Here is a 19,596-nt window from a genome sequence, read left to right as displayed (position 1 = left end):
CGTGGGAAGGAATAGAGGCCCGGGGGATTTGGGATGCTCCTCACTTCATGGGCAACGATGAATGACTGGATTATGTCAGCGTGTCGATCTGGAGGTCACGGCCTGGGAACTACGGTTCGAAGTGTATATAAAACTACCACTGTAAGCCTGGCCTTGCCATTACATGTATTCAACTATAGACCAGTTCTAGCAGCTTTGTCTCTGGTTGCTTTTTATTAGTCTGGTTTATGACCATGTGAAAATTCATTTCTAGATCGGTTCACCCAGCTATGTTGCTAAGCCATATAATGATAACCAACATAGATACATGGTTATTGGTATATAATGACAGCTTTGACACACTGAAATTGGACAATGGGATTGTCATTCTAATATTTGAAATGAGCGATAGTGTCGCTTTAATAGATCCGTTATGGCCTCAGGCATGAATGGAGAGCGGAACATCCCCGGCCCGGCTGACCAATTGCAGTGACGTACCTGCCGCGGGTGTTTAGCTGGCTCATTCAACTCAGCTTGCTTTACCCTTGAAGCTGATCCCATTTACCATCACGCACCTTGGAATACCCCTTCTTTCAAGTGAATAGGAACCATTTGTGCCTTTTTCACGTACACCCCTGTCAAGAGGCAGTCCATCCAGCTGAAGCATGGAATACAACCCCGCAGAGCACGACGAGACCGTGTCTCAATTTTGTTCTCTGACAGGCACTCGGCCTGCAGAGGTATGTATTGTGCCCCTTCAGCATTTCTGATGCGTCACTCATTTCAATGTTGCTTTTCTAGGCCCAGGAATACTTGGCTGCCAACCGGTGGGATATGGACGCGGCCGTGACTGAGTTCTATGCCGAGCAGGATGAAGCTTTACAGGATATGAATACTGATGGGGGCCGGCCGCTAGGAACAGGAGAATCTCCAGAAGTTGCCGGTGGTCGATCTCTGGGGGGCAGTGCTGTTCCACCCTCCTCTTCTGCCGTACCGGGATCTTCGTCAGCTGGTCGTGCGGCGCCGAAGAAGAAGTTCGCAACGCTGGGAGACTTCGCCTCCACGACCGGCGGTGATTCGTCGGAGGATGATGGATCAGTAGATCAAGACTTCTTTGCAGGAGGAGAGAAGTCTGGCCTCGCTGTGCAGAACCCTGATGATCTCAAAAAAAAGATTCTCGAAAAAGCCCGGAAGTGAGCTTTATCTGTTGCTTTCCATGGCGCATGTCCTTGTTCTAACCTATCGACCAGGGCTCAACCTCCTCCTTCACATGAACCACAGTCGCGAGCCTCACACTTTACTGGTACTGCGCGCACGCTCGGTGGCGACGATGCCCCGAGTCAAGTAATCGAGACCCCCTCCCAACCCACCCCGCAGCGCCCGCAGCGTGTCCAACGAACCCTTCACTTTTGGGCTGATGGCTTTTCGGTTGATGATGGCGAGCTCTACCGTTCGGATGATCCGCGTAACGCCGAAATTCTGGAAGGTATCCGCCAGGGCCGAGCACCTCTCGCTATCATGAACGTCAACGCCGGACAAGAGGTGGACGTTGAACTTAAGCAGCACGAGGAGAAATATGTGAAACCCAAGCCTAAATACAAGCCGTTTTCGGGAGCTGGCCAACGTCTTGGTAGCCCGACGCCCGGCGTTCAGAGCCAAGTCTCTACGCCATCTGCGGCTACTCCCACCACAAGGCCCGCCCCCGGGCCGGCGAAGCCTGAAGTGGACGAGTCGCAGCCGACAGTGACTCTGCAGATTCGTTTGGGCGATGGCACTCGGATGACCTCCCGTTTTAATACCACCGCCACCATTGGCGAAGTCTATGGATTTGTTGCCGCGGCGACTCCGGATGGTCGAAACCGTTCCTGGGTTTTGATGACCACTTTCCCGAGTAAGGAGCTGAACGACTGGCAAGTTGTTCTCGGTGATCTTCCTGAATTCAAGCGAGGAGGGGTTGTCGTCCAAAAATGGACATAGGGCTTTCCATGGCTTCAAATTTTCTTTTTCGTGGCCTTGATTCTACAAAGTGAGTGTTGGCAGAGAAAGATAGAGGTTTTTACGGACACTACATGACATTATCACCGCGAATTGGGTCACTCAGCACCATTAATAGCTAGAAAAGCCGACGACATGTATTGAATCAGAAAATACCAAAGATTCGATGCGTGCCTCGTCTCTATTGGTAGAAGCATCCATCCGCAACGCTTGTTTTACTAAGAGGCGATTGATAAGCATCCGAATATCGGCTCTCCACTTTTTTCTCCGAGTCGTGCCTACTTTACTCTTCCGTCATTATGTCTATTCTGTCGCATCTACCAATACCACAATGCCTCTTGACGGAGTCAAAAATGTTGTCCTGGTAAGTACTTTACGCAGACCTGAGCGCGCTCTCTAGCCCTGGTGCACACTAACTGCTCACCCCGCGGCACCTGCCCCTCGCTGCGTGCCTTATCGATAACGAGGACGTCAAGTTGCGCGAGATGCAACATCCTCGACACGATGCCCCTGCTTGCGACTAGGAATCACTGACTCTTGCTGCAGGTCCTCTCCGGTAAAGGAGGCGTCGGCAAGTCCTCCGTCACCCTTCAACTCGCGCTCGCGCTTTCCCTCCAAGGCAAGTCCGTGGGGATTCTCGATATCGACCTCACAGGACCCTCCATTCCACGCCTAGTCGGCCTCGAAGATGCAAAAATCACCCAGTCCCCTGGTGGCTGGCTTCCAGTCCCAGTTCACGATGCTATACCCACCTCAACAGACACCACAGCCTCGCCCATCACCTCGCCACAGTCAAACCGAGGCTCCCTTCGGTGCATGTCCCTCGGCTTCCTTCTACGCGATCGCGGCGACGCCGTTATCTGGCGCGGCCCCAAGAAGACGGCTATGATCCGCCAGTTTCTGTCCGACGTCTCGTGGGGCGCGACCGACTATCTACTTATTGACACGCCGCCAGGGACTAGCGACGAGCATATCGCGCTGGCAGAGCAGCTGCTCACCCTCTCCACGACGGACGCTGCGACTGCCGCGCAGAGCAACGTGCCGAGACTGGTGGGTGCCGTGCTGGTCACCACGCCGCAGGCGGTGGCCACCTCGGACGTGCGCAAAGAAGCCAATTTTTGCGTCAAGACTAGTATACCCGTCCTCGGTGTCATTGAGAATATGTCCGGGTATGCTTGTCCTTGCTGCGGAGAAGTGAGCAATCTGTTTTCAAGTGGCGGGGGCGAGATAATGGCGCAACAATTGAATATTCCATTTTTGGGCAAAGTTCCCGTGGATGTGAAATTTGGAGAGCTGGTCGAGGGGAGGATTGAGGCAGAAAGTGAAGATGATGAGGATGCAGGGGAAAATGGAGAGCAGCAGCAGCAGCAAGCACCCGAGCGGGACGAGAGGCCTCTCGTCGAGAAATACAGGGAGGGCTGGTCGTATCCTCGGTTTGAGGAGTTCGCAAAGACCATCGTCGGAGGCGTACAGGCGACAAATGGGACTTCTTGAGCCCACCGGGAAAGGTCTACCATGAGGGGATTCACTAGCTATGTCTCTGCTTCTATCTATCTTGCACCTCCCTTCTCTGTAAATATCAACTCTAATCTCGAGATGGGACCTGTCCGGGTCCCTTCAGATTCTCAAGGTCCATCAGTCTGGCCTAGAATAAGACAACCTTGACATAGCAGAGGTCCCGATGCCCATCCTAGCATTCGAAGCACCAACAGAGTCTTTGAACTATAGCAGGAATGGGTGGAGAGTTTGTGGTTCTGAATAAAATGAACCCATCTCCGATATCTCTTTGGAACGAACCGTTATAAGTCGACTTCCTCAATAGCACTAGAGATGCACTCAAGGAATGCCGAGACCTCGTTGCATCGCAGTAATCGTATTGTAGGTATATCACACAACTTGGAACAATCCCATACTTCGTCACAGTAGTCATTATTATCGTTCATCATGAAATCATATACGGTAGGGCTAATTAATTAGTCAACCAGTTGATCAGGTCGTGCTCTCATCGGCAGACCGTTCAAGCATAGCTCGGAGTCGACTCTCTGCTGATTGCAGCGCTGGGTGAGATTCTCGTCCAGCCACTCGGGCAGTCCATTTCAGCCAGTCAAGCAAAGATTGAAGGACCTCCGGCACACTCCATCTCTCCGAGGCCACTTTATTGGATCCCTCGAAAAAATCGGCGGCCGGAGGATAGGGGTCATTTGCTTGCGCATCCAAATGCACCTCGGAAACCACTGCAGAGGTCGCAATATCCGGTAATTTGGAATAATCATGGCCCCCGGTGGTATTTTTGACTAAAAGGTCCCGACCGGAATGCTTCGGTTTCGAGACGAACTCCCGAGTCGCTGGCAAGATTTCTGGGTTGGTCGTTAGAGCGGCAGCTGAAGAATGGCCCGGCGAGGCATGCACCGCAACGTCCGGCTGTGCTGGGACCATGGTCTCAGATGTGCTATTGCGTTCCAGCGCAGACGCAGCCTGTCGGAGGTTTTCTAGATATCGGTAGAAAGAGAAGGGATGGAAGTCGTGTCCAACATCCATGGTGCTATGGTCACCTTCGAATACGGCCACGCTTTCATCAGCTCGGCGCTCATCGGTCGAACTGGCCTCTTCGACTGGCACCAGACCTCCCGGCGGTGCACGAATTTCACCCAAGGGTGCAATGTGGCTGCCGTATTCATTAGCAAGACTGAGCTTGCTACGTCCGCAGATTTCGGCGATTGAGTCTAGAGTACCTCGAATATCAGGCTCGATCGCTTGCAGTATGCTTTCGATGCTGAAGTCCTGATCGGAGGGAAGTGGTGGGCCTGGACGACGAGGGGGAGTTGAGCTCTTCGACCCGCTAAATAAGAAGAGTCGACGGGGGGTCATGGTCGAAGATTTCCTTGTCGTATTCTCCGCATTGCCGGAATACGCTCTCACCAGTACTGGCTGGGTTGGAACAGCCGACACACGTCCAGAGCTGGGGTTGGGGGCCCGGTCTTTTCGAGACGAGGGTCGAGCGGCTAGGTCTGATTGTTGCAGGGCTGTTGTATGCTGCCAACGATCAGGCTGGTCTACTGCATGCTCGAAGGGTAGCCAGCTTGGGTGGTGCGAGGGGTCTGCATCGCCCGCGTAGGACGGAGACAGTCGGGGCCATCCTTGTCGAGGAATAGAAGACGAAGATAGCCGACTGCCGCCCCAGCGCACAGGGAAAGACTCAGGGTCCATCGCCACCCAATGCAGTTATATCAGATCCCTTGGAGTTAATGCAAGACAGCGCAGAATGAGGGAAAACCCCGCCCGGCAAGGTAGGTGGGGGGTACACGTCGCCAGTGCACACTCACGAGGAATGGTGCATCCAGTTGCATGCGCAGCGCATATTATCTTGATGCGCTGGCAGGATCCGAGCGGATAGGAGTCTGCAAAGCGCATTCGCATTTCTCGGTGGAAGAAGAACAAGAGCGGATGGTGGTCGGCGCGGCCAGACAGATGCCAAGACCCGACACGTTTGGCCTCGAGCTCCACCACTCAGCTTCGTCTGCTCCGTTTCTCTGCCCGCGCGACATCGGACACACCATGAATCGGTTCAATGTAGGTCGTACTGGTTTCCGGGATTGCTATTCGGGCTAACATGTCCAGTTCGGTGACTCCGACGAGTCTTCTTCCGACTTCGACGAGGACCCTTCCGGCCTGCCTTTCCCTGAACCGTTGTCTCGGGCGTCCTTCCTCACCCCTGACTTCGACCCGGCTACTTTCCTCTCATCCCTCACAAACCGCCATCAGAGCCTTGAGGATCTGCGACAGGAGCTGCGCGGCTTGGAACAATTGCTCAACAAGGAGCTCTTAGACCTGGTCAATGAGAACTACCAGGATTTCCTTTCCTTGGGATCTGCTCTCCGGGGAGGCGAGGAGAAAATAGATGGAGTGAAAGTGGGATTACTATCTTTCCAGCGAGATGTGCAGTCCATTCGTGACAAGGTCGAAGCTCGTCGTCAGGAAATTGAGCAATTGCTGAACGAGAAGCGGCAACTACGAGTTCATGCAGATGTCGGCAAGGACCTCTTGGACTATGCGGATCGTATAGAGGAATTGGAGCATCGCTTGATGATCCAAGACACATCCCCGTCACATGAAGAAACCAATGTCGCCGATGAATCTGATACGGGGTCCGATCTATATGATAACGGCAACGACGAGCGTGTTGCAGACGAGGAATTGGCTGACGGTGCAGCCCTCGTTCCCTTGAGTCGACTGGAGCGACACGTGCAAAAGTATGTGTTTTTGACTACCCTCGCCGCTCGAGTGGGCGACAACCACCCGTTTTTGCTGTCCCAGCAGCCGCGTGTTTCTAGGATAAGGTCTACCGTGCTGTTGGATCTGAAGACCGCGCTAGAACAGGCCAGCCATGTGGGTGAGAAGCGTGACATGCGCACCATGGCAGTCTTGCGGCTTTACGACTTGATGGGCGAAGATGTCAGTGCAATAGCCGCGCTGAAGAACCTCAAGGTATAGATCGCTCTTACCATGCCACCGGTGATGGACTTTGGGCTGGAGTTGCATAGCATCGGCGTTCAGGGTTTGCGGGAGTCTCTATTCAACAAAAATGATACCATGATACACCGTGTCCTTGCCTAATAAAACAAATTCTGTACACGCCAAGTCAATATAAGACAGCAAGTATTTTACACGCCCATCAAGGCAGAGGTGTCGGGAGAGGCTTCGGTTTTGAACTCGCCGTTCAAGCTGAAGCCAGGTCCGTGGGTCGAGCTCAGCACCTGAGCTAAGTGTTAGCAAGGATATTTCCACCTCGAGGAGATCCATGGCAAGACTCACCACTTCGTAGATTTCCTTATTGATGCGGTCATTAAGCCCGGCCGCGTCCTTCTTCACCTGCTCAATAGTCGTGCGCAGGTTGTCACGCAACTGCTCCGGAGAGAAACCCAACTGTCCGATTGGAAGCCGAATAACAGCGTCGCGTTCTCGGTAGATGGTACCTCCACGCAGCATCTCTACGCGGGAAGCAACATCCTCCACCACGGTACCCGTCTTCGCACTCGGCATCAGACCACGAGGGCCCAAAATCCGACCTAGTGCAGCCTTATTGAGAGCTGGCAAGCTGTCGGGGTGTGCAAGGCACCGGTCAAATTCAATTTTGCCTTCCTTGACAGCATCGAAGACCTCCTGCTCTCCAACAAGGACTGCGCCGGCAGCGAGCGCATCCTTTGCCTGCTTCGATCCTGGTGGGCAGATGACACAGATACGGGATTCAGTCTGGACGGCGTGAGGGAATCGGATCATGTTTCGAATGACGGGGCCATCCTTTCTTGTCCGCATGCGAATGTGGACTTCGTATTTTGACACCGTTGGCTCTTGGCCAACTTCAATTGCTCGGATGTAGCTGTCGTAGGACCAACGTTAGAAGAATGAACGGGCCTGTCAAGGGCTTAAGTTTGAAATCAGGAGTGGTAAGCATACCGCATCGCATCGCACAAGGCATATTGCTCCATATCCTTCAAGCTCTTTTGTCGGAATTCTCGAGCTCCTCTCCGATCCTGCTTAGGCTGGCTCTTCCCCTTGCCCTTCATGTTCTTGGCGCCTCGGACTTGTTGGTAGGTTGCGAAAATGGGACCAATTGACTTCACTCGGAGTGGGAGACGACATGATGAGAGGATACCGCGTGCCGCAGTAGGCATTACGGCGCCGTAAGACGACATGGCTTAACGGGTGTTGAGGGAGCAGTCGATCGAGCGCTGTAATTGTTTTCTGCCGGAAGGCTGTCGGCCTCGGAGAAATGTGCAGCCGGACGGTGATCATCGATAATCAAATGCCCCTCCGCCAAATTTCCCGCTACTCACACCACAGTTTTTTCTTGTGCCAACCATTGCACAATGACTCAGCTCGAGTTGACAGTGGCCACTCGTGGCAATCATGCTGCACTTCTGCCTGTGCTTCTCGTTGTTACCTCAATCAATGAGGCTCGCCCGAGCCCCGTGATCAAGATCAACTATGAGGACAGTGCTGTTCTCAGTGGGAATGACAAGGCTGTTCTCCAGCTTAGCACTGGCTCAAAGTCACTATATGGTACCATTGATGCCATTCAGGAGCTTTGTGCTCATTTTCCCTTCCTGTCTGCAAAGGATACCAAGCTGGTGAGTTACCCCGCCGTCCAGCCATTCTTTCTTTTTCGAGTCACATATATCTAATGTAATTCCTGCTACTAGGAGAACGAATGGATCTCCCAGCTGGATTCTTTGACCACCCTTGACTTCAAGGCTCTCGATCCTGTTTTGCAACGTCTTGATACGCACCTCATTCTGCGCTCTTTCGTTGTCGGGTACTCCCTCTCTACCGCGGACATCGCCCTATGGGGTGCACTTCGTGGGAACCGCATTGCAGTTGCGGCTCTGAAAAAGAGTACCCTTGTCAACTTGACCCGCTGGTACCGCTTCCTTGAGGAGCTGTGCCCATGGGCTAGCTCTGCCGTCGAGTCTCTGAACGCTGCTGCCAAGGAGAAGAAGGCGGCCAAGTCTAAGGAGGGCGCTAGCTACGATATTGCTCTGCGCAACACTGAGCAGGGTGTGGTGACTCGGTTCCCCCCAGAACCCTCGTGAGTATTCTTTCCATTTCATGGCGCTTTGTCATATCCTAACCACTTGTTTCAGAGGCTACCTTCACATTGGACACGCAAAGGCTGCTCTTCTGAACGACTACTTTGCACACGAGAAGTACACTGGTACACTTCTTCTCCGGTAATACCACTTGTCTACTCTATTTCATCAACGCATCTATACTGACTTTACAGATTTGATGATACCAACCCCTCGAATGAGAAACAGGAGTTTGAAGATTCTATCATTGAAGATCTCGCGCTTATGGGCATTAAGCCCAACAAGGTGTCTTACACTAGCGACTACTTCGATGAACTCTTTGACTACTGTGTTCAGATGATCAAGAATGGCAACGCCTATGCCGATGACACGGACAAGGAGACTATGGCCGCCCAGCGCATGGATGGACTGCCCAGCCAACGTCGCGAGCTCACCGCCGAGGAGAGCTTGGCCCGTCTGGAGGAGATGAAGCAGGGTACTCCTGACGGTCTGCGCTGGTGTATTCGGGCTAAGATCTCTGTGGACGACAAGAACAAGGCCCTGCGTGACCCTGTTATCTATCGCTGCAACCCATCCCCGCACCACCGCACTGGCACGAAGTGGAAGATTTACCCGACTTATGATTTCGCGTGCCCCGTCGTCGATTCCATGGAGGGCGTCACCCACGCACTGAGAACGATCGAATACCGTGATCGTAACCCTCAGTACCAGTGGATGCTGGATTCTCTGAAGCTGCGTAACGTGCAGGTGTGGGACTTTGCCCGCATGAACTTCATTCGGACCCTCCTTTCTAAGCGTAAGCTGACCAAGCTCGTTGAGTCCGGCGTTGTTTGGGGCTGGGACGACCCGCGCTTCCCTACCATCCGTGGCATTCGCCGTCGTGGCATGACCATTCCCGCACTCCGAGAATTCATCCTGAAGCAGGGTCCATCTAAGGCTGTGACCCTGTTTGACTGGAGTCTGATCTGGGCTACCAATAAGAAGTATATTGATCCTGTCGCTCCGCGTCACACTGCCATCGTGAGCAAGGACATCGTCAAAGCTACTATCACTGGTGGCCCGGCTGCCCCATACACGGAGGAGAAGCCTAAACATGCCAAGAACGCTGCCGTTGGTAACAAGACGGTGGCCTTTAGTTCTTCCATTGTTCTAGAGCAGGCCGACGTCAAGCTCTTTAAGCAGGATGAGGAGATCACCCTGATGAACTGGGGCAACGCCTATGTGCGCAAGATCACCACCGACCCTGCCACTGGCAACGTCACCAGCATCGAGCTCGAGCTTCATCTGGCTGGTGATTTCAAGAAGACGGAGAAGAAGGTGACTTGGCTCTCTACTGAGGGCCAAGAGCTGGTTCCCGTTGAGATTGTCGACTTCGACTACCTCCTGAAGAAGGACTCCCTCAGCGAGGATGACGTCCTGGAGGATGTCCTCAACTACCACACCGAATTCCGCGACAGCGCGGTGGCTGACTGCAACGTTGAGAAACTCAAGGTTGGCGATATTATCCAGTTTGACCGTAAGGGCTACTACCGCGTGGACCGAGCATCTGCACCGGGGTCCCCGGCTGTCTTCTTCAACATCCCCTCGGGCAAGTCGAAATAAATGCAGTGATGATGTGATGCAGGACAAAAAAGCATGTCTGATGAGTGTGCTATGAATGTAGAACAGGGCTATCAATGACCCGGTGAATACAATGACAATGAAATGAAGTGTACATGCCTCTTTTCTCTTACTAGTCCATACCACGCAGTCGCATCTAGAGCATCACTGTGTTTAAATCTGAAGGTACTAGGACGTTCAGCAGTAGTTCGAAAGTGAGGTGCTCTGGGTTGTTGATACTGGATACTTATTGTTGCGGTCGAGCATAGTCTACTAATCCACTACGGCATTGCCTACATATCGATCTATCTACGCTTCAACCTTGTGGATGAGATCCAGGTCGCGTTTCATCGTGTTCAATATCCCTAACCTTCATCATTCCTCATTTGTTCGCCATAAGCTCTCTTACGCATCATCTTCGTGGACGAACTACACACTTTTGAATAGCCAGATCCGTGTAGGTCAGAGTTTTCGGCTTCCAAGGGGAATTCTCCGTAGATGACGTCGATGAGAGTGGAAGTCACACCCAACCCGAGCGACACCAACAATTGAGCTCTTGACTACGGCTTCAAGCAGCCACTGGCCTATATATGCTCCAGTCGATTTGAGCATCCGTCGGTCACCGGTTCAGCGCTCCATGAGCATCGCATCGCATCGTGTTCAATCGCGGCAGCTTCCAGCCAATAACGCGGAACAGGCCGGCTACGCTAAACGGCGATCCCCGGCATCTCCACAGCATTGGCAATGGCGTACAATTTTCTTGTTTCGTACACGTTCCAGGCGCAAAGCTTGGACAGCTTAGACCGACGTTCCACACGGCCGTGTCGATGGAACCTTTGCGGGAATCCGTGGTCAACGCAGCCCAGCACTGGCTGGTCGCCCTTGGCTGCGACAAACGGCCCGTTGCAAGGTTCGTCCGGATAGGCCTACCCAATGTCTCATACGTCAAGACCCGTCAAGGATTCCTCGAATCGTCGTTTATCGGTGCCTTTTTCTCTTCTTTCGCGGACACACAGGATGCTGGGGACGGTATCCCCCGTCTCTCCCGCGATTGGTGCTGGGCTAGTCTCGACGTCAGCATGATAAACTGAGTGAAGGGGGATTTCCTTGCTAACGCTGTAGCTTCCAACCTCCGTACTTTTTTTCTCCATTGTGAGCATTAAGTAAAAGCAGTTGCCGCTACTCCCGGGCCTTTGGGTTGTGTTCTTGCTTCGACGCGGTTGGTGTTGAGGGGCAGAAGACAAGAAGCATATCTCCTCTCTTTTGCACCTTTCGTGCCAGCACCCGCGTTGCAGAGCTGCTGTTTCCTTTCTGTGGTGCCCCTCTTCTTTTTTATTTTCACTCCCTCTCCTGGTGGTTTCCCCAGGAGCTGCTCACTCAAGTGCGAATCGATTTATCGGGCCCTTCATCTCCCCTCAAACAGCCAATATGGCGAGCCAAGGCGATATTGAGCCCGGCGAGCGCGACGAGCGCGGCGAGCGCAGCGACGGTCGTCGAAGCTCTCGTATCTCTCGCGCGTCTCTGAAAGAAGACTACGCCAATCTGGACGAGTACGGGAAACTGGTCAAGTATGTGTCGACCTTCCGGGACGCCGGTGCAGGCGAAGAAGAAGAAGGTGATGTGTCGGAGAAAAGACTCTGGTACGCGCCGTGGAAGAAGCGCAAGGTCCACATCAAGCGAGTTGAGGACATTGCTGGCCGCTTCCCGGATGACTGGCTCATCACCGACATTCGCGAGGGTCTTTCCAGTGAGGAGGTCAACCAGCGCCGTCGCCGTTCTGGTTGGAACGAGCTCGTCTCAGAGAAAGAAAATCCAATTGCCAAGGTTCTGTCCTACTTCCAAGGCCCTATTCTCTACGGTACGTGGCCCTCGCTATCTGATTCATTGATAATCACTCATTTTTCTTTCCCCGGTAGTCATGGAACTAGCAGTCTTGTTGGCTGCTGGCTTGGATGACTGGGTTGATTTCGGCGTCATCATCGGCATTTTGTGTCTGAATGCTTCTGTCGGCTGGTACCAGGAAAAGCAAGCTGCCGATGTTGTCGCCAGTCTCAAAGGTGACATTGCTATGCGGGCGCTTGTCATGAGAGACAATTCTCAGCAGGAGATTCTGGCTCGCGAGCTTGTTCCCGGCGATGTAGTATGTGCAACTTACTTTATGCTCTACTGATATTCCATCTTCCAAGAACACTAACCTAGAGCTCAGGTCATTGTCGGCGAAGGCCAAGTGGTGCCTGCTGATTGCAAGGTTATCTGTGACTTCAACGACCCCAATGGCTGGGAGGAGTTCAACCAGCTGCAGGAGCAAGGTATGCTGGGCGGAGACTCTGAGTCTGAGTCTGAAGGCGAGGGCAAAAACGAGGATACAGAAGCTGCCGGCGAAAACAAGGAGGGCGAGGGGGGTGAGGAGGGAGAGCAGCAGACGCGGAAGCCTCGCAGACGGGGCTATCCTATTCTAGCATGCGACCACTCGGCCATCACGGGAGAGTCCCTCGCTGTGGACCGTTATATGGGAGACACCATCTTCTATACAACCGGTTGCAAGCGTGGCAAAGCCTACGCTGTGGTTCAGACTCCCGCGAAGACTTCGTTTGTGGGCCGCACTGCCAGTATGGTGCAGTCTGCCAAGGGCGCCGGTCACTTTGAAATCGTCATGGATACTATCGGCACTTCGCTCTTAATTCTGGTCATGGCCTGGATTCTTGCTGCATGGATTGGTGGCTTCTTCCGCCATATTCCTATTGCCTCCCCGGGACAGCAGACCCTTCTTCATTACACACTGTCTTTGCTGATTATCGGGGTGCCCGTCGGTCTGCCCGTCGTTACCACGACCACTATGGCAGTGGGTGCTGCGTATCTGGCAAAGAAGAAGGCGATTGTGCAAAAGTTGACGGCCATTGAATCTTTGGCTGTATGCATCCCGTGCTTCCCAGGTGGTCTAGAATATAGTGAGCTGATGCTAACCGGTGGCAGGGTGTGGATATACTCTGTTCCGACAAAACAGGAACTTTGACTGCCAACAAACTGAGTATCCGGGACCCTTATGTGGCCGAAGGCGTCGACATTGATTGGATGTTTGCTGTTGCTGTCCTCGCATCCTCGCACAACATTGAATCGCTTGACCCCATCGACAAAGTCACCATCCTATCACTTCGACAGTATCCTCAAGCAAGAGAGATCCTGCGCCGAGGATGGCAGACTGAAAAATTCACGCCGTTCGACCCGGTTTCCAAGCGAATTGTGACTGTTGCTACCTGTGACGGAACCCGCTACACCTGCACAAAGGGCGCGCCAAAAGCAGTGCTTCAGCTTACTAACTGCTCCAAGGAGGTCGGTGACTTGTATAAGGCAAAGGCCCAGGAATTTGCCCATCGCGGCTTCCGCTCACTCGGCGTGGCGGTTAAAAAAGACAACGAAGACTGGACCTTGCTGGGTATGCTTCCTATGTTTGATCCACCGCGCGAAGATACCGCGCAGACAATAAGCGAAGCCCAGAACCTTGGTATCAGTGTCAAGATGCTCACAGGCGATGCAATTGCAATTGCGAAAGAAACCTGCAAGATGCTCGCACTTGGAACGAAAGTGTATAATTCCGATAAACTGATTCACGGCGGGCTTAGTGGCGCAATGGCTGGAGACCTTGTCGAGAAAGCCGATGGCTTCGCCGAAGTGTTCCCCGAACATAAATATCAAGTGGTTCAAATGCTTCAAGAGCGAGGCCATTTGACTGCCATGACCGGCGACGGCGTGAACGATGCGCCATCATTGAAGAAGGCCGACTGCGGTATTGCTGTCGAAGGCGCCTCAGAAGCCGCGCAGTCGGCATCTGATATTGTATTCCTCGAGCCGGGCTTGTCGACTATTATCGACTCGATTAAGGTCGCCCGCCAGATTTTCCACCGCATGAAAGCGTACATCCAGTATCGTATTGCTCTTTGCTTACACCTGGAAATTTACCTCGTGACTTCGATGATTATTCTCAATGAGAGCATTCGCGTCGAGCTGATCGTCTTTTTGGCTCTCTTCGCGGATCTGGCAACGGTGGCTGTTGCCTATGACCACGCGTCCTTTGAACTCCGCCCGGTGGAATGGCAGCTACCGAAGATCTGGTTCATTTCCGTGCTGCTGGGCGTGCTGCTCGCGATGGGTACCTGGGTTGTCCGCGGCTCCATGTTCCTTCCTTCTGGCGGTATCATCCAGAACTGGGGCTCCATCCAAGAAGTCCTGTTCTTGGAGGTGGCCCTCACCGAGAATTGGTTGATCTTCGTAACCCGCGGCATCGAGACGTGGCCATCCATTCACTTGGTGACCGCCATCCTGGGCGTGGACATTCTTGCGACCATCTTTTGCCTGTTCGGCTGGTTCAGCAACCAGGATATGCCAACGAAGCCCGTGGATAAGTTTGTCGAAACCACAAATGGCTGGACTGACATTGTCACGGTCGTGCGGATCTGGGGCTACTCGCTGGGCGTGGAGATTGTCATCGCTCTGGTTTACACCATCCTGAACAAGATCGCGTGGCTTGATGATCTCGGTCGTCAGAAGCGTAGCAAGGGCGATATCAAGATCGAGAGCGTGCTTGGCCATCTGGCGCGCTTGACCGTGGAGTATGACGAGCCTGGTAAGCCGAAGGGCCGCTTCTTCCTCGCTGCAAGTAAGGAGGAAGAGGATGTGGAGTAAAAAGAATTTGAAAAAGGAGGTCATTTGGCAGATATGGCAGGCGATTTTGGAAGGCGTTCTTTCTATCGAGCGTCCCTTGGTGGATTTTGTCCTGGGATTTAATGAACTATGTGTGCTATGGCTGGTGTTTTGTGTTTTCTTCGGACTGCGAGTTGCAGATGTGTCTTGCACTGTTAATCTCTACCTAATACTTCCTTACAGATACTCGAACCGGTATGGAAATAAGTATCTGTTGCGCGTTCTATGTTCATGTATTCCATGATGAGATACTGGCAGTGCTGAGTGACGCGATATACTGGAACCGTCGACTGGAATATTCAATTTCTTGAAGTAAGACAAATCATATTGGAGCAAGATCCCACCAAGTGCAACATGAGCCGGGTAGATTATGAATTATGGGTATCAAGAGAGGTGCATTGGTACAATGAAAGAGATCAGGTTGAAAATGGATATAGAAAGCAAAAATGTCCGCCAAAAAGTGAGAAACATGATATCAATGCAAAAATAGAAAGATGTGTATGGTGCCGTCCTATCCAACAAGGAAATCGGTCCTTGCAAAGATCTCTAGTATGCAATCCGGTTGCCGCGGCGGAGGTTCTTGGTGAGACCGTTAGTAACACCACCGACCACGTCGTTGGCCTGACGAATGCCTTTGAGCAGACCAAAGAGGTCGGAGGAGAGAAGATTATGGACCGGACCACCCTTGTCTGAATTGTCGGATCCAGTGGCAGCGGGAGTTGCGGGTTGGGCGGGCGAGGCAGTGTCGTTGTTGTTGTTGTTGTTGTTGTTGTTGTTGTTCGGCGCAGCGTCCGAGCTGTCATCGTCGTGCGCAGGCGGCTTGGGCGAGGGCTCAACGACTGGCTTGGTAGACGCAGCAGTCGATAGAGTCGTGGGAAGCGTCGGGAGAGTCGGGAGAGTCGGCGTAGGGTTCGGCTCGGTGGTCGACTTGGTCGGGACGGGCTGGCTATGCCCACTGGACGAGGAGCCAGACCCAAAGGAGGAGGAAGATGAGGACGAGGAGGCGGGTGCATTGGAAGATAGCGAGGTATTCGGTGAGTTAGTGGACGAAGGTGCAGACGCCGCGGTCGACGCCGCGTTGTTGGACGACGACGACGAACCGGAATCACCGCCACCACCCAGTGCGTCTCGCACGCCGCTCAGGAAGCCCTGGTTTGCGTATGCCTGCGTGGCATCCCACATCATCACGCCGCCGAAGCTCTCGAACTTCTTCGAGTACTGGACCACTTCGGTCAGCTTCGACACCGGAATGTATCCGGTGCTGGCGGCGGTCGTGTCGGCGGGCACGCCGACCATCACCTTGACGTCCTTGTTCTTGGACACCGTCTTGGCCCAGTTGTCCCATTCCTCGAAGTTGTACTTGGAGCTGGACGCGTCCGTGTTGAAGTTGTTGACGCCGCAGAAGTTGTTGTAGAACTGCACCCAGATGGCATCGATATACACGGGGCCGTTGAGGATGTCCTTGTCTGACTGGTCGGGATACGGGCACTGAGGAGCGGCAGTCAGGAAGTACTGCTTGTCGGTTTCCTTGTCCATCAGGGACCGCAGCTCGTTGGCAAACGGGGCCATGTTTTGGACATTGGCCTCGAAGTCGAAGTCGAATCCATCCAGACTGACATCGCCAAATGGACGCAGCGCCTTGGAACCCTCGGCCTTGGGGCCAAAGGTCTCCCAGATCAGCTGCGCGCCTTCCTTGGCCTCCTTTTCAGACTGGAAGCCGCCTTCGCTGTAGGTGGCACCGCCAATCGAAAGCAGAATCGTCTTATCCTTCTTCTGACAGGACGCGATGTCTTGCCTGTTCATGTGTTAGTCTGGCCAACTGCCAGCTTGCGCAGTTCTACTTACCCGATCTTCGGGCAGTTCTTGAGCTGCGTGCCCTCAAAGACATCGCAGTCCTGGCTGGTCACCGAGAAATCAACCTCGGGGGCGCCGCCGGGTCCATTGATCATCATATCAAATGCAATGGGGATCACCTGGGCTATGAGTTAGATCGATAGACACCTGATGGAGACTCTGGATCCTACATCAATGTCGTCATCTGCATCATTCTTGGTTAGCTCCTGAGCACGCATAGTTCTCAGCATGCAGATGCACTCACTATCACAGTAGTGACCAAGGGATTGTTGCACCTCGCCGCCTTTGCCTTGTAGAGAGTTCTGGCCTGTGGAAGATGGTTAACGGCTGCTAGCCCCAAAGTGCGTCGTCCATCATTTACCCCAGTAAACCACAATATTCGACGTCGAATTCAAGTCAAGCTTGGCCTGCACACCTCCCAGGCCGGCCAGGAGGACCGACCAGGAAATAACGTCCTGGTATCGAGGCATTGTCGGCAGCGGATTATGGGTTAACGGAAAGTATTAGTACGCAGAAATTATATGGAGGGACCACAGCCCGATGAAAGAACGACAAAAAATCACGCAAACACCAGAGTCTTCGCCCAGGTCCGGCCCTGAAGACGCGTTAAATAGCATCTTCCGAGTTATTTTGCGGTCTATTTTGCATACCATGGGCAAAAACAATGCTTCGCTCCTCTGCGTCGCTCCGCGCTCCAAGCGCATGGGACGACCCACACGATCATCATTGCCGGCCAGGCGCCCCAAGTTCACGCGCAGTCAGAACGAGGGGCTTGCTGAACTCGCTGGGGAAGCATTCAGCTTTGCGCTGCTGATTGGATCGTGGTTGGTGCGCTGAAGGGCGGGATGCATTCCCGTCTCGTTGTCAGGGGGCTCGGGGGTTGATCGGGGAATGTATCGCGTGAACCGCGAGAATCGGCCACTATGTTCTGGCCCGGTCAGACGTCCTCGTTGTCATTTTCCTGGACTATGTATCCCTTGTCCACCACCATCGCCTCCCGAGTTGTACATTGCGCTGTCTTGGGTCCATTTTCTTCTCAGCTGCATTATTTTAGCTCCTATGAGATTCGAAAGTACTTTCTTGGTTGAAAGATAAAAAGGTTTTTCGTGGTTGTTCACCCAATGAGCCTACGTTATATATCTTGCTCGATATCATATACCTCTGCTTCCATCATTCCCACGCACAATCCAAGTACTTGAAATAAATTCATAAGCTGTATGAATGAAATTTCAACCTCCATAATTTGGCCGAGATAATTGAGCCCTGATACCAAGCTCTGCTCCAGAGCTAATACCTGGCAGCCGAGTCTATCGAGACGTAGTCGCTAAGCTCTCTCGGAAGCAGGCATGATATTTAAATCTTAAATTCGGCAGCACTTCATCACCTAGAAGAAATGGCGCTGCCTATTCATTCATAATCAAACATATTCATCCCATGCCTTTACATTAAACATCCTACCTGGAAATCCCAATCACCCGCTGGATTGCCTCATCATTGCCCATGGCCGAATCAATCACACCAGCCACCTTGAGCACATCCACAACACCCTCAATCATCTTGCGGTCCACACCACGGGTGCTATCTGTGAATTTGACGTCCTTGAGCCACTCCGTCGCATCCTCCGGGATGTAGTTACAGCCCAACTCGCCCGTGCCCAACAGCTTGACGACCTGGGCAGTATCCGCTTCAAAATCTTTGATGCCCTGGTCCCAAGCTTGAAACAGACTCTGGAGGCGTTGATCATGCGCGGGATCGGGGAAGAGGGCGGTCGATGCGACAACCATCCACGACGGCCACGGCGTGAAGATCTCACCAATCTTCTTCAGCGGTGGACTGGGCTTCTCGGCGGTTGGATGGAAGTAGGGCTTGGTCGTGAAATGCTCCCACATGAAGAATTCAGCAGTGGGGTTTGGTGGTTGATCGGCATGCGCGTCATTCAGGCCGGTGACTCCATCCCGCAGCGGCCCAAATGGGCCCAGAGGAACAGTAGTCAGGGAATCCGTCTTCCAGCCTTGCTGCTGAGCTAGGACGAAGGACATGATGTGGGAGCCACTGCGGATTGGCAATTAGTCAAGAGCCCTGCGGTCATTTGTGGAACATATAAATGTACATGCGATACGCGACGGTTTGGGGACTCACCTTCCTAGCCGGCTGACAGCAACCCTTTGGTCCTTCAGGTCTGCCACTCCGGTAATGTTGTCGCGGTTATGGCCTGTGACAATCGCCCACCGCAGCGGGGTGTCCACCCAGTGACCGACGACTTTGTATCCTCCATCGCTGGCGTTCTGCGCCTGCTGTTTTCCAGCAAGACCGGCAACCCAGCCCTCGGTCAAGCCAATGCCAATGTCGATCTCATTGCCGCGCAACGAGGTGATCATATGGCCCGTTCCGGACGGGAAGGGCGTGAGGGCGATCTTGAATGGCAGCGAGGACACAGCCGGGGAACGAAGGGCCAGGTGGAGTGGAGTCAGGTAGTGCTCTATGATCGGCAGAAACCGAGGTCAGCATAGTTGCAGCGATAGCGGCTGACATGACTGGGAAGCGACGGGTGTCACTGAAGACTCCAACTAGGCCCAACTCACGGCTGGCATGGGCTGTGAGCGATGAAGCGGCTTACCGGGCACATAGCCGATGCGAATGGTCGGCACGTCAGCCATTTCGAAGAATATGGAGCGGGTGATATTTGGCGACTCGGCGTGGAAGAAGGAAAGATCTCATATCGCGTGGGGAAGTGGCTTGCCGCGGGGCAACTCTTGCGGTTTCCCGAAACGGACAGCTCCGCGGGGAGAATGACTCGATGAATCAACCTTGGAATGGACGGCACTCGTGCAAGCATGAGAATGGAGCATATCGTTCAAAATTACAGGTCTATTGTCGCTAGAGT

The 19,596-nt window shown here is 53.3% G+C and overlaps 10 protein-coding genes across 10 annotated transcripts; 5 read left to right on the top strand and 5 right to left on the bottom strand.

The window, feature by feature from the left end:
• Positions 1-644: 644 nt before the first annotated feature.
• N7459_008234 (protein phosphatase regulator SHP1) lies at positions 645-1,956 on the top strand (the record flags this gene model as incomplete). Its single annotated transcript, XM_056947402.1, has 3 exons — positions 645-719; positions 781-1,172; positions 1,230-1,956. 3 exons carry the CDS (start codon positions 645-647, stop codon positions 1,954-1,956), a joined length of 1,194 nt encoding a protein of 397 aa, XP_056796912.1.
• A 349-nt stretch (positions 1,957-2,305) lies between these two features.
• N7459_008233 (Mrp/NBP35 family ATP-binding protein) lies at positions 2,306-3,468 on the top strand (the record flags this gene model as incomplete). Its single annotated transcript, XM_056947401.1, has 2 exons — positions 2,306-2,338; positions 2,521-3,468. 2 exons carry the CDS (start codon positions 2,306-2,308, stop codon positions 3,466-3,468), a joined length of 981 nt encoding a protein of 326 aa, XP_056796911.1.
• Positions 3,469-3,963: 495 nt separating this feature from the next.
• N7459_008232 (uncharacterized protein) lies at positions 3,964-5,181 on the bottom strand (the record flags this gene model as incomplete). Its single annotated transcript, XM_056947400.1, has 1 exon — positions 3,964-5,181. The coding sequence occupies one exon, from the start codon at positions 5,179-5,181 to the stop codon at positions 3,964-3,966; it is 1,218 nt and encodes a 405-aa protein (XP_056796910.1).
• Positions 5,182-5,529: 348 nt separating this feature from the next.
• On the top strand, positions 5,530-6,465 carry N7459_008231 (COG2 family protein; the record flags this gene model as incomplete). Its single annotated transcript, XM_056947399.1, has 2 exons — positions 5,530-5,544; positions 5,593-6,465. The coding sequence occupies 2 exons, from the start codon at positions 5,530-5,532 to the stop codon at positions 6,463-6,465; spliced, it is 888 nt and encodes a 295-aa protein (XP_056796909.1).
• Positions 6,466-6,635: 170 nt separating this feature from the next.
• N7459_008230 (mitochondrial 54S ribosomal protein uL1m) lies at positions 6,636-7,667 on the bottom strand (the record flags this gene model as incomplete). Its single annotated transcript, XM_056947398.1, has 3 exons — positions 6,636-6,728; positions 6,787-7,351; positions 7,429-7,667. 3 exons carry the CDS (start codon positions 7,665-7,667, stop codon positions 6,636-6,638), a joined length of 897 nt encoding a protein of 298 aa, XP_056796908.1.
• A 174-nt stretch (positions 7,668-7,841) lies between these two features.
• N7459_008229 (glutamate--tRNA ligase GUS1) lies at positions 7,842-10,163 on the top strand (the record flags this gene model as incomplete). Its single annotated transcript, XM_056947397.1, has 4 exons — positions 7,842-8,102; positions 8,175-8,560; positions 8,616-8,702; positions 8,756-10,163. The coding sequence occupies 4 exons, from the start codon at positions 7,842-7,844 to the stop codon at positions 10,161-10,163; spliced, it is 2,142 nt and encodes a 713-aa protein (XP_056796907.1).
• Positions 10,164-10,867: 704 nt separating this feature from the next.
• On the bottom strand, positions 10,868-11,311 carry N7459_008228 (uncharacterized protein; the record flags this gene model as incomplete). Its single annotated transcript, XM_056947396.1, is given in 2 exon segments — positions 10,868-11,086; positions 11,105-11,311. 2 exon segments carry the CDS (start codon positions 11,309-11,311, stop codon positions 10,868-10,870), a joined length of 426 nt encoding a protein of 141 aa, XP_056796906.1.
• A 277-nt stretch (positions 11,312-11,588) lies between these two features.
• On the top strand, positions 11,589-14,840 carry N7459_008227 (putative plasma membrane H(+)ATPase; the record flags this gene model as incomplete). The annotated part of the gene is made up of 4 exons (XM_056947395.1): positions 11,589-12,018; positions 12,077-12,300; positions 12,367-13,071; positions 13,134-14,840. 4 exons carry the CDS (start codon positions 11,589-11,591, stop codon positions 14,838-14,840), a joined length of 3,066 nt encoding a protein of 1,021 aa, XP_056796905.1.
• Positions 14,841-15,404: 564 nt separating this feature from the next.
• N7459_008226 (glycoside hydrolase family 18 protein) lies at positions 15,405-17,182 on the bottom strand (the record flags this gene model as incomplete). Its single annotated transcript, XM_056947394.1, has 4 exons — positions 15,405-16,653; positions 16,704-16,831; positions 16,883-17,019; positions 17,074-17,182. 4 exons carry the CDS (start codon positions 17,180-17,182, stop codon positions 15,405-15,407), a joined length of 1,623 nt encoding a protein of 540 aa, XP_056796904.1.
• A 984-nt stretch (positions 17,183-18,166) lies between these two features.
• N7459_008225 (uncharacterized protein) lies at positions 18,167-19,369 on the bottom strand (the record flags this gene model as incomplete). The annotated part of the gene is made up of 3 exons (XM_056947393.1): positions 18,167-18,764; positions 18,852-19,191; positions 19,330-19,369. The coding sequence occupies 3 exons, from the start codon at positions 19,367-19,369 to the stop codon at positions 18,167-18,169; spliced, it is 978 nt and encodes a 325-aa protein (XP_056796903.1).
• Between the last annotated feature and the right edge of the window lie 227 nt (positions 19,370-19,596).

Source organism: Penicillium hispanicum (genome assembly GCF_028827665.1).
Source record: "Penicillium hispanicum strain IBT 35686 chromosome Unknown utg000007l_segment0_segment0, whole genome shotgun sequence".
NCBI lineage: Eukaryota > Fungi > Ascomycota > Eurotiomycetes > Eurotiales > Aspergillaceae > Penicillium > Penicillium hispanicum.
This window is presented reverse-complemented; position numbering and strand designations above follow the sequence as displayed.